This window comes from Antennarius striatus, chromosome 19 (genome assembly GCF_040054535.1).
Source record: "Antennarius striatus isolate MH-2024 chromosome 19, ASM4005453v1, whole genome shotgun sequence".
Lineage (NCBI taxonomy): Eukaryota > Metazoa > Chordata > Actinopteri > Lophiiformes > Antennariidae > Antennarius > Antennarius striatus.
The window spans coordinates 710259-722500 of record NC_090794.1 but is presented as its reverse complement, the minus strand read 5'-3'; the positions used below and the strand labels follow the sequence as shown (position 1 = coordinate 722500).

The following is a 12242-nucleotide window of genomic DNA, read 5'->3' as shown; positions in this document are numbered from 1 at the left end:
TCACTTTAAACAGTTTATTGTCCAAACAGAACCCGATCTTTCATTTGCCCCCTCCTACGGAACCGACTGGAAACGGGTTCCGTTGACCCGGGTGAACAAGCGTCCCTTCTGAACCCACCCAGACCGGCACTGACGCCCCCTACAGGTGAGGTCAGGGGTCGAGGACGGGGGGGCGTCTCAGCACTGCGTCTCCTTGGTGTCAACCCGCTCCTGTCTCTTCAGCCGGTACAGCCCCGCCTTCCCGCTGCGACCCGTCAGGTCCTCGAAGGAGCGTGGCGCCGCCCCCACCCCCGCCCCTGCCGGGCGCCCGAATGCCTCCTGCAGGGCGTCCTCGTCCAGGTGCGGGTCCAGGCTGGGGTCCTCCTGGATGGTGGCCATGCGGGGGCTGTCCAGCGGCGGGTAGGGCGGGGCGTGGCCTAGGTTGGGGGCGGAGCCGGAGGACGGGGGGGTGCTGGTCTGTTGGGGGCCAGACGGCTGGAAACGCAGGACGGCGGCGCTGTTGGCGCCGGGGAACGTGGGAGGCTTGAAGATACGAACGGACGCAGACTCCAGGCTGCTCAGGAGCTCGGCATTCTGGGTAAAGAAACACAGACGCGCCTGTTGATCAAGTCCGGACCCAGAGACAGACCCCAGGTGACCCCAAAACACCTCAACCACTGAGATCATCAGTTTGTTAGTAGTTAGTTGTTAGCTAGTTAGTTAGCTAGTTAGTTAGTTAGGTAGTTTTAGGGAGTTGTTAGCTAGTTCATTGGTTAGCTGGTTTTAGTTTATTTTAGTTAGTTGTTACTTAGTTTTAGTTTGTTGGTTGATTGTAAGTTGTTAGCTAGTTAGTTGTCAGTTAATTAGTTTTAAGTTTTAGTTAGTTGGATGTTAGTTGTTAGTTACCTTTAGTTAATTGGTTGGTTCATTAGATAGTTCATTACTTAATCCATGAGTTGGTTATTTGGTTAGTTTATTCATTAATTGGTTAGTGTGTTCGTTAGTTAGTTGGTTAGTTAGTTGGTTAGTTTATTAGTTAGTTGGTCAGTTAGTGAGTTAGTGTGTTCGTTAGTTAGTTGGTTGATTCGTTAGTTGGTTCATTAGTTGGTTCGTTAGTTGGTTGGTTGGTTAGTTAGTACGCACAACTGTAACGGAGACGGTAGATCAGAACACAAGGACAGTGAACTGAACAACCAATCAGCACGTACCACCAAAGGAGAGTAGATCAAGGCCTAACCTACCCATGTACTTCAGGCATGTTCATGAGGACCAGAAGGACCCGTGTTGTCCACAGGGGTCCTTCTGGTCCTCATGGACCCTCTGGCTGTCCCGGCGCTGCCTGTGATACTCACGCTGGGGAAGAACAGGGACTTGGTGTTCTGCTCGTACTGCTGGTCCAGCTTCTTGTCCTGAGGACGGTCAGAAAGGTCCAATCACCACCAGCGATCAACAGGAAGCGGTTACGTACCACCTGAGACGGTGCCGGCGGCGGGGGACGCACCACGCAGTGCACCAGGATGCTGAAGGGGATCCAGAACAGCAGCGAGAACGCCACCACCGAGCCCACGATGTTGTCGGCCAGGAACTTCCCGAAGGTGTTGATGTCCAGCTTGTCGATGAAGTTCCACAGACGCTCCACCACGTCCTGCACCTGCTTCATGCACTTCCCCTGTGGGCGGGGGCACTTCCTGTCACACCCGTCAGACGCGGGGGAGGTAACGGAGACGGGGTGAGACCTACCGCTCCGTCGCAGAAGCCTACGGTGCACGGCTTCCCTTTACGCAGGAACAGGAAGTTGCCGGTCTCGTCCTGGTAGGGGGCGCAGACGCCGCCGGCGCCGCGGCAGCAGACTCGACACGACGCGTTGGTTTCTGAAAGGAGAGACGGATTTAAGTCCCACCTTCGAGACGCCAGAGCCGGCGTGTAGGGTTGCTAGGCTACCGTTGCAGGCGCAGGGCTGCAGATTCAGCACCGCCTGGCAGAACGGGACACACTCCCCCCCCACACACTGTCCGCTGTCCAGACACACCGTGTCGTTAGGGGCGTTCTCCGGAGGCGGGCACTCGCTGCTGTGTCCTGTCCGCACAAACACACCTCTGTCAAGCCACGCCCCCTACACGAGGTGGCGGCGGTTAGCCAGCGAGCTCACCTTGGCAGTAGGAGTGGCCTTTACAGGTGGCGTTGATTGGCTCCTGGCAGACTTCACCCTCCAACTCGAACCGGCAGTTTCTGCAGCACGCGCTGTTCCTGTCGCTGGAAACAGACCCCGCCCACGTCACACGGAGGACACGCCCCCAAAGGCCTCACTGTGGGGTAAGCTAGCAGGCTAATCTCAGAGTTAGCCTCTCCAGCAGACCAACACCATTGTTAGCATTCTCCAATAGACTAACATCAATGTTAGCATCATCATTGTTAGCATTCTCCAATAGACTAACATCAATGTTAGCATCATCATTGTTAGCATTCTCCAATAGACTAACATCAATGTTAGCATCATCATTGTTAGCATTCTCCAATAGACTAACATCAATGTTAGCATCATCACTGTTAGCATTCTCCAATAGACTAACATCAATGTTAGCATCTCAAGCTGACGACCATAATTGCTAGCATTACTACTGCTAGCATCTCCAATAGCCTACCATCATTGTTAGCAATTCCAAACTGACTGATAGCGTTGTTGGACTGTTTCTGGGAGGCGATGATGTCATCAGACCTCAGGTTGGGCGTGTCCACGCCGAGGTGAACGTTAGTGGCGTTAGCGCGGCGGTCCTCACCTGCACTGGGCCCCGGGCCTCAGCCTGCAGTCGGGGGTGCAGCAGCGGTCGGAGTTGAGGTGCAGCAGCCCCGGGTCGCACTGCTCGCTCTGCTCCACACGGGAGTTCCCGCACACGTTGACGTTGCGCTGCTTGAAGCAGGATGGCGCTTTGGCGCGCAGACGCTTCACGATGGAGCGCTTGCTGCAGTCGGAGAACAGCTGCAACACAGGACACGCCCCCTTCACCACCCCCGTCACCAACATCCCGGCCCCCTACCCGCGGCGCGCTCGGCGGCTACCTTATTGTTGGCGTGGTCGCCGCTCACTGCGATGGGGTACATGACGTACTTGCCCCCCTGGTCCTCGCGGGGGGCACAGTCCGGGATGTCGTCCGGGTCGTGCTCCGCTCCGAAGTTGTGCCCCAGCTCGTGCGTCGTCACAAGGTCCGCCTCCTGACGGGCGAGACCAGAGGAGGACGCTGTTTAGACGCCGAAAATCGTCAGTCTGGTGGCGCCTTCGCCATCACAAGCCCCGCCCACCTTCGTCAGGATGGTTTTCCCATAATTCTTGGTGCTGGTCAGACCCGTGTTGAGGTACATCGCCTGCTGCTCGTTGGACGACGACGGACAGGCTGGAGAAGAAGAAAAAAAACGCCAGAATGACCTTCTGTTTGTGGGCGGGGCTTGGCGGCGAGGGGGTGGGGCTTACCTTTGGAGCAGAGCCCGCCGGCGATGTCGGGTTTGGACGGGGCGACGTAGGCCAGCCCCAGGGTGCCCTCGTCGAAGTCCTGGTAGGTGAAGAGGTGGGCGAGGCAGACGTTGGAGGCATTCGGGGCGATGTCGGCGCTGAACTGCTGCGGGGGGCGCCATCAGAGGGGGCGGAGTCTCAGCCGGCGTTTCATGTTAGCATCAATGAGAGCGGAAGCGGCGCTTCCCGTTACCTCCAGCAGCTTCTTCACGTCCCACACGTCACGCCGCCTCACCGGACTCCCCCGCATGTTGAAGTGGCTCGTCCCCGGCGCCACCGGCGTCGGACTTTTCTTGATGATGATCTGACGACACACACGGAACGCGCGTCACACACACACACACACACACACACACACACTCGTGCTCACAGCTCGCCGTGTGGCGTTCCCATGATGCTCCTCACCTGCTGGATCTGCACGCCGTAGCCGGAGAAGCCCTCCTCCCACGACGTGTTCCTGTAGATGTCGTCCACCCGGTCGATCAGCTCGATCTGAAACACAGACGGGTCAGAGCGGGAACGCCACGGGGGGGTGACGGCGAGGGGGGCGGAGCCTGCTGACCAGGTAGTTGAGGGTGGTGCTCTCCTCCTCCCGGCCCATGTGCTTGAAGAAGCGGTGGTCGGCCACCAGCAGGAGGGGGCAGGTGTTCCTCAGGCGCTCGGGGGCCTGGCGCCGCCCCCGGGGCCCCCAGTCTGACGGGACAGAACATGACTCACCACAAGTAACGCGTCATGACTCAGCAATCAGGTCACGTATAGCAACACGCGTCACAATAAAAGCTCGTATTTCCTGTGAAGCGGTGCTGCTCACGTCCGTCCAGACGGACCCACCTTCCTCCCCCTCGTCCTCCATCATGGCCGCTCTGACGCTGTCGGGGAGCAGGTGTTTGGGGTCAGAGGTCACGTAGCCGCAGACTGACGGCTGCTGCAGGCGGCTGAGGTTCCTGATGTCCTCTGAGCGGTAGATCAGCAGACGGCCATCGGGGGGCGCCGACGTGAACCTCCACAGGGGCTGAGAAGAAGAGTGTCAGGTTAGCATTGTTAGCTTAGCATGCTGGCAACGCCATAGCAAGTATACAGTTAGCATAGCGTTTGTGAACAGATTAGCTCGTGGTCACGTCACACTTGTCCTGCTGGTTGATCTGTTAGCATCTGTTAGCGCGTTAGCAGCTGGCTAGCCTTGCCTCCACGTTGAACTCGGCCTCGTGGGTCAGGATGTGAGCTGAGAACTCGTGGTCGTCGATGTGCGCCTGAACGCGAGAGTTCTCCTCCCCTGGAACACAAACATCGGCCATCAGCTACTTCCTCTTCGCGCCGTTGATACGCAGCGCTTGTCATAGCAGCGGTTGCTACCGACGACGTGTCCGGTGAAGTAGTTGTGTCTGTTGACCGGGACGCGTCGCTCCCGCCCGTCCTCGTCCACGACCACCGCCCTGAAGTCGTCGGTGAACAGCTGGTCGTTGGTCCTCAGGTAGAGCCTGAAGCGCCTGCAACACACACACACACCGTCAGCGAGCCGCAACGCCACCAGACAAGCTGAGGAGTGACCTCTGACCTCTGCAGGGCGTCAAAGCTGACCAGCTTCTCCACGTGGGTCTGAGACTCGACCTCGCGGCGCCGGACGGAGTGAGTCTGTAGGCTGGAGAGCGGCAGGACGTCGAAGGCGTCCAGCATCGACCTGAGAGACGCTGCAGAGGGAGAAGAGCTCCACGCTCAGAGGGGGGTACCCACATGTAATAGATGTATACTATACATATATAATCTATATATTTGATATATTATTTATTCTGAATTATTGTACAGTAAAATGTGTTTTTAACAGTTTACTAGCCATTTTATGGTTCCAATATTTGTCACCTAAAATGATGTAAACATGATTTTTATTTTTCCGTACATATCTTTGAAAATCTTAAAATCGAGAACGATGTAACTCCAAACTTTCTCATGTAATTACTCATGGATTACACCACAACCAATCAATCAATTATGTCAACAGACGTTAAAGTATTTGATTGGAGAAGTTTATGTGTGACCCCCCCCCCCATTACATCAGCTTAAACCCCTCCAACCAAACATCCTGTGAACGCCCCTGCTCACTTCCAAACTTTTATTCTCTTCTCTTCTTGATAAGTTTTTTCACAGCAGAGGACAACTGTAACTAAGTACCTCAATTAACTAAGTAAAACAAACCAAAACTAATTAAACTAAACTAATCTAAACTTAACTAAACTAAACTTATACTAAACTTAAGTTAACTAATTTAAACTAAACTAATCTAAACTTAACTAAACTAAACTTAAGTTAACTAAGCTAAACTAATCTAAACTTAACTAAACTAAACTTAAACTAAACTTAAGTTAACTAAGCTAAAACAAACGAATCTAAACTTAGCTAAACTAAACTTAAACTAAACTTAAGTTAACTAAGTTAAACTAAACCAAACCCTCTCGTACCGTAGGGCTCCTCTCCGGTGTCCACCGGCGGCACCGCGGCCTCCGTTAAAACGATGAGAACGACTAAAGCCGTGACGCGTCGCCTCATGTCGCGACGGACGGACGTTCACCGGACGGACTGGATGGAGGAAAGTTGGCGGCTCGGTTCGGTCCGGAGGCATCAGATTCACGACTTTACCGACAGATAAAGTCTAGATTTTAAAACTCATTCTGGGTCAAGTTGGACGGAACCGGATCGGTAAAACCCGGTTGGTTTTAACGCGTTTGCTCCGCAAAACCAGGAAGACGCTGCGCGATCGGATCAAGTTAGCCGGAACACGAGGAGGTGCACCGGAAATAAGCAATTGGTTTTCACAATAAGAGCATCACGTCAAGCTAGAAACAGTTTTAAAAGTGTGAGGAAACGTCTAACATTTTAAAAACAAAGGCGAAAATTAGTTTGAAGTACGTCTTGGATTTGTATTTACATTCTTATCAGTAATAATTGTAAAAGTTGTTAAAAACGTCCCTTGAAAACTGTTTATCAAAACTGTATTTTGAAAGTCCCTCGTCAGGATGTGCTCGTATTAACGCGATCTTGACGAACGAGGGCGTCAAACTGGACTCCAAGAAGCTTCTCAACAATTTTTTAAGTGTGTTTTCACTTCCTGGGTTTTTTTAAAGTGTTTTTTTTATTAAACTTGTCATATTTACGCAACAAACAAATGAAAGATGAAAGTCAACAAGTCAACGTCCATCTTATGTAAGAGAATCACAGAGAGACATCTGGCAGCTCTATTAATAACAGCTGATCTCATCCGAATCCGCTTTTACTACAGATGTCAGTGGAAAAACAACAAAACACCCAAGACAAGGAAAAATCACAGAAATAAGAACTTCACTTCAAAGTCAGACAAAAACAACAGTAATACACAATAAACACAATAATCTGAACATACAGGCTAATTATAAGTCACGAGAAACGTAATTATAGTCAGCTTTGTAACAAAATTATTTTAGTCTACACAAGTGATAAATGCGTAAATTTAATCAAGTATAATAACTATGTTATTATATTGGAGGATTTACATTTTGTACTAATTTAAAATTTCACGTTACGTCCCAAATGCAGATATTATGATATCAACACTGAATACATAAGAGGATATTTAATATGCGATGACATTAAAGTGTTATGAACGTTAATACAGAAAATAAATACATATGGCAGATCTTTTTGAGTACCTCTACTATTATTGTACTGTATTTTAAGTACAATTGAATATTTTTATATATATATATATATATATATATATATATATATATATATATATACACACACAATACACACACACACACACACACACACACACAAGAAAATCGTGACTGAACAGATAATAATGATCCAGACTGACCTGAGATCAGACCTGAGCTGAAAACTGATTCGTTCGGTTATCAGATTTATTTCTGAAGCTCCCGATCTGGTTCCCGAGGAAAATGTCCATGAGTAATATCTAGTTTTTACACCATAACTATCAGGTTAATAATAAAACCGATGTCATCCAGATTTACGGGACTGGTTTTTTATGATTCTTCAGTCACATGATCAGCCAATCAGGAGGCAGAGAGTATTGTATTTAAATGTAATCAAATTAAATCTCTTTCAGTTCAAAATAATCAAATAATCTCTAATTATTGTTGATAGAACGAAACAAGTAAAAAAAGAGGAAACACAATTAATAGAACTCCAAGTCAGAATATCTGGACCGTTGTAGTTCAAGACTTGACCTGGTGGTGGCAGCAGAGCGCCTAGGCCACAGGAAACCATAGAGGAAGAAGAACCGGAAGTAAACACCAGGCAGCGCTCCCACGCGTGAATCGGCGGAGTTGTGAGCGCGTTTGGCCGGATCCCTGTTTTTTGTTTTTTTTTGAGTCAGAATGGACGACGACTACACGGTAACGAACGGAACCGGACCCGTAGAGTCCGTTAAGGCTCCGGTAACCCGCCGGAAGCTCCTCCCCGCGGCTAGCGTAGCATTAGCCTTCTTACCAAACGTCACGTAACATCTGTGGAAACTGACCGGACTGAACGAGACTAACATTTAAAAACAGCTTCAAACACGTTCGGGATGAATTTCCGGGTTTTTTAACGAATCAATCGAACAATCGGCGCGATTATTTTACACCGAAACGGAACGAGTTCTATGTTTTACCCCGAAGTTAGCGTTAGCTACTAGCTAACCTGGAAGATACGTGTTGATTGACAGTGACGTCACGTTGAAACCGCCCTGTTCATCTCTGTGTCTAAAAGTGTTTGTTTGTTTGTCTGTTTGTTGGCTCAGGGCGGCTTCAGCGAGCCCTGTTCTCAGTGCTCAGAGGTGGATTGGGGAGTTTCAGACGAGGGTTGTTTCTACTGCAAATCCTGTCACAACGTCATCGAGGTAAACAACAACAACAACAACAACAACATCAGCTGATCGGGTTTCTTTTAGACTTATTAGAGGTTCGTTTTTGTGGTGATGTGAGAAAATCAACGCATGCAAATAATAATAAGAAAAACAATGAAAACATGCATACAGACCTTCATCATCATCATCATCACTCGTTATTATTTATTCCTCCCTTAAATGTTTGTCTTCATATTTACATCAACTACCAGCTCCGTTCTGTGGAGGGTGTTTCTTCCTCCTTGGTTGTAGTTCTCCTTCCGGCCAGCAGGTGGCGCTGTGTGACTGAACTCGGTCCAGGGTTTGGTTCCACCTGTGATTTGAAAATGTGTCTGAACTCCTCAGAGAACCAGAGAGGTGGAGGACCGGGCCGTGACCGCCAGCTCCAGCAGGATCTCCACTGTCAGCAGAACACCCAGAACCAAACAACCTGGTCGGTGTTTTGTCATCACATCACACGCAAACGAAAATACAGACCAACTAAATAAAGTTTATTCAAACAGCGACGTTTGTTTTTCAGAGGGCGGGCGTCAGTGGATGGTCTGTGAGGGCTTCCAGATGATCCTGAGGAACCAGGCCAGCGCTCTGGTCCAGCTGGGAGTCAGTCCTCGCTTCAAGGTGTGGTTCTGATGTCACCGGCGGCCATGTTGGACAGGAAGTGTGGACAGGAAGTGATGACGAGCGGCTTGTTGTTTCAGGATGACGTTCTGTGTCAGCTGTGGAGGCTCTACCTGCAGAAGACTGGGCAGGCCTACACCCGCCAGCCAGTGAGGAGCTCCCAGTTTAAACTGGTGAGGACACACACACACACACACACACACACACACACACACACACACACACAGTAGAGCTCAGTGAACGGCTGCTGACCCGTCTTCCTCCTCTCAGAGGTTTCCGGACTCGGGGTCCGACAGCGCCACCGACTGGTCCGGGTTCTCGACCGCCGACACGGACGGAGACTCGATGACGCCGAGCACCGTCAGATCGGATGCAGGTGATGACATCATCACGGTCAGATGTGATGGGGCGATGACGTCATCAGAACGTTCTGATGGAGACCTCCTTCCCCCCCCACAGACAGCTCCGACTGGTCTCTGGCTTCTGGCCCGCTGGACGCCGTCTGCTACCGGGGGCGGCGTCTGAAGCGGAGCCGCGGCCTGATGAGCATGAGGCGGACGCTGGCGCTGCTCCACCTGGCGCTGGTCTGGAGCCGCGAGCCGCTGACCCTCAGCGACCTGCTCAGGTGAGGAGCTGCCCGTACGCCCAGCGCAGGAGGAGAACCCCCCCCTCACAGCGGGTCATGTGTTCGCTTCCAGGCTGGTGAACGACGGTCACGTCCCATACGTCAACGCCCACCAGGACCTCCCCCAGGAGATGCGGCTCCAGGGGCCCGGGGCCCTCATCTTCAGAGCCGAGGTCAGACACCCACCAGAAACAGAACCCATCAGAACCGGATCGGTACTCATTCTCTGTCCCCTCAGAAAGTCCCGCCCCACCAGGAAGTCCACCAGGAGGCGGAGTCTCTGATTCAGGTGCTGCAGCTTCCTGCTTTTCCTCCAATCACCTGCCAGAGTCTGCTGCACCCGGCGCTGCTGAGCCTCCGCTACCTGACGGACCTCAACCTACCCGGTACACGCCCCCGCACGCCCAATGGGACACCCCCATGAAGGGTCATCGTCATGATCATCGTCGTCCTCTCTTCCTGTGTGCAGACGAGCTGCACCCGTGGGTCTGCAGGTTGATGGGCGTCGCCGGCATGGCGGAGGAAACGCAGCTCACCTGCGACCGCCTGACCCGCCCCGCCCTGCCGCGCTACGACCTCCAGGCCGCCGCCCTCGTCATCGTCACCATGAAGCTGCTGTTCGGGCTGGACGACCACACGGAGTGGTCCGGCGGGGGGGGCGACCCGGACGCCTCAGGTGAGGAATCGGCCTTCAGGTTGGGGGCGGGTCTTCCTGACCTCAGGTTGACCCCGCCTCTGATGTTTTGGGTGTGGCAGGGGGCGTGTTTGACCTGAGGGCGTGGTACCATCTGCTGCAGGACACTCTGACCCGTGCCCAGCAGAGGGAGGAGCGCCGGACCGCCAGGTGAGACGGGGGCGTGGGTGGAGTCACGTCCTGTTTGTGTCTCTTCTTCACTGACGCGTTTCTGGACCCGCAGGAAACAGTGGAAAACCGACCGCCTGCTGTCCGCCAACAAGAAGGAGCGAATCGTCATGACGAAGAAGATGAGTAGGTGACGGGGGAGCCTGTTTTAGTCCAGGCTTTAACAGCTCCCATGATGCTCAGGGTGTGATAAACAGGAAGTGTGATGACATGTTAATAACAAATGTACCCAGACTAATTTCAGTATACAGCCAGTCCTCAACCTATGAACACAACTGGTCCCTAGAGGTTGTTCAGAAGTTGAATGGTTTGTAAGTTGAATTGTTCACAAGTTGAATTGTTCACAAGCTGAATTGTTCGTAAGTTGAATTGTTCGTAAGTTGAATTGTTCATAAGTTGAACTGTTCATAAGTTGAATTGTTCATAAGTTGAATTGTTCATAGGTTGAATTGTTCGTAAGTTGAATTGTTCATAAGTTGAATTGTTTGTTGGTTGAATTGTTTGTAAGTCGTTACTGATTGAATTCCAGTCTCCTCTGGGACTTAACGCTCGGCTGTTTCCTCAGGAGTGGCGGATCAGGTCCGGCTCTGCTTTGAGAAGCTGAGTTCTCGTCCGGCGGGGGTCGAGCGGGTCTCCCCCTCCAGCTTCAGGTTCTGCTGGGGGGACGAGGAGGGGGCGGACGGACCCAGTCTGCACCTGAAGACCCTGGACGGGGTCGTGACCCTGAACCAGGACGTCCAGACTCCCCTAAACGCCACGTATTGGCACCCGGCACTCAGGCGCTGCAAAGCCCGGTAAGCCCCGCCTCCAGGACCATAAACAGATGATTAGAGTGGCGGAGAAGGTTCTGGACCCGCTAACCAGGACCTGGTTCCCCACAGGAGCTGCTCCAGTCACTACGCCGAGGTGGAGCCCACGCTGCCGCGCTCCTTCGTCTGGCTGCTGCAGCTCTTCTGCTTCCTGTTGGGCGTGGCGCCGGCGATCCTGTACGAGGAGGTGCTAACGGTGGAGAGGCGGGTGTTCAGCAGGAGGTCCAGGAGCAGAGGGGGGTCCAGGACCAGACCTTAACACAGACGAAAACCTGGAGCAACCAGTTGACAACAGAACAGGAAGATGAAACCTCTCAGCGGCAACGCCCTCACAGGCAGCTTGTAGCCGTTAGCCGCTAACCGCTAACCCACAGACCTGGAGCTCCTAACCCGCTTCAGACCACAAACGTCGCTGCTCGACACGTGTGATAGGTCACCGTTAGTAAGGGAAAAGAGGCCACGCCCCTTTTTCTCTGGACAGTATTTCAAAAAGCTAAGCTCCGCCTCTTTGAGCGGTTTGGTTTCCATTGGACACAAGTCTTTCCATCGATGAATATTTCACGAGAGAACTGTAATTTTGTCAACTTTTCCTTTAAAGACAGAAAAAATAAGTTTATAAATGTTTAGTTTTGTAATGAATCTTTGATTAAATCGTCTGTTAAAGTGAAATCTGTTTGGTTGTTTTGTTAACGTTAAACTTTTGCGTCAGTGACGTAAATGAATCCGATCAAACACGCTTTGGGGGGGGTTAGCCACGTGCTGGTATGGGTTCTAATCCCATCATGCATCACGGCATGATGGGAGTCTTTTTAAAAAACATTTTAAGATTTTAAACATTTTCTAAACTGCAGAAACTCGTCGTCCCGGGTTACTGTAAGGGGTGGGGCCGTTGGGGCGGGGCCGTTGGGGCGGGGCAGCAGCGGCGGCTTGCCACTGAGGTTCAACTCAGGTCGTCTTTGTCCGAC

The 12242-nt window shown here is 51.8% G+C and overlaps 2 protein-coding genes across 2 annotated transcripts in view; one reads left to right on the top strand and one right to left on the bottom strand.

Annotated features, from left to right (window-relative positions):
- Window positions 1–6247, bottom strand: part of adam17b (ADAM metallopeptidase domain 17b) — a 6267-nt gene extending 20 nt beyond the window's left edge. Inside the window, exons 1-18 of the mRNA XM_068343024.1 lie at window positions 5938–6247; window positions 5040–5172; window positions 4838–4971; window positions 4669–4757; window positions 4316–4496; window positions 4047–4177; window positions 3890–3976; window positions 3678–3788; window positions 3446–3590; window positions 3277–3368; window positions 3037–3189; window positions 2757–2956; window positions 2129–2232; window positions 1921–2055; window positions 1720–1850; window positions 1481–1648; window positions 1332–1388; window positions 1–573 (exon numbers count right to left, since the gene is read on the bottom strand). The exon at window positions 1–573 is cut by the window's left edge and continues 20 nt beyond it. Of these exons, the coding sequence (XP_068199125.1) occupies window positions 178–573; window positions 1332–1388; window positions 1481–1648; window positions 1720–1850; window positions 1921–2055; window positions 2129–2232; window positions 2757–2956; window positions 3037–3189; window positions 3277–3368; window positions 3446–3590; window positions 3678–3788; window positions 3890–3976; window positions 4047–4177; window positions 4316–4496; window positions 4669–4757; window positions 4838–4971; window positions 5040–5172; window positions 5938–6025 (2535 nt within the window). The 5' untranslated portion in view covers window positions 6026–6247 and the 3' untranslated portion in view covers window positions 1–177. The remainder of the gene's footprint in view (window positions 574–1331; window positions 1389–1480; window positions 1649–1719; window positions 1851–1920; window positions 2056–2128; window positions 2233–2756; window positions 2957–3036; window positions 3190–3276; window positions 3369–3445; window positions 3591–3677; window positions 3789–3889; window positions 3977–4046; window positions 4178–4315; window positions 4497–4668; window positions 4758–4837; window positions 4972–5039; window positions 5173–5937) is intronic.
- Window positions 6248–7652: 1405 nt separating this feature from the next.
- taf1b (TATA box binding protein (Tbp)-associated factor, RNA polymerase I, B) lies at window positions 7653–11938 on the top strand. Its single transcript, XM_068342440.1, has 14 exons — window positions 7653–7872; window positions 8259–8357; window positions 8709–8796; window positions 8884–8981; window positions 9062–9154; window positions 9252–9357; window positions 9441–9606; window positions 9680–9779; window positions 9845–9992; window positions 10076–10282; window positions 10363–10450; window positions 10524–10594; window positions 11034–11262; window positions 11350–11938. Exons 1-14 carry the CDS (start codon window positions 7855–7857, stop codon window positions 11534–11536), a joined length of 1698 nt encoding a protein of 565 aa, XP_068198541.1. The 5' UTR covers window positions 7653–7854; the 3' UTR covers window positions 11537–11938.
- Window positions 11939–12242: the final 304 nt, after the last annotated feature.

Bases quoted from the DNA above. Each gene is read 5' to 3' on its own strand.
- taf1b (XM_068342440.1), top strand. The intron at 8,982-9,061 runs GTGTGGTTCTGA...TTGTTGTTTCAG, and splicing joins GAGTCAGTCCTCGCTTCAAG to GATGACGTTCTGTGTCAGCT. The intron at 9,607-9,679 runs GTGAGGAGCTGC...GTTCGCTTCCAG, and splicing joins ACCCTCAGCGACCTGCTCAG to GCTGGTGAACGACGGTCACG.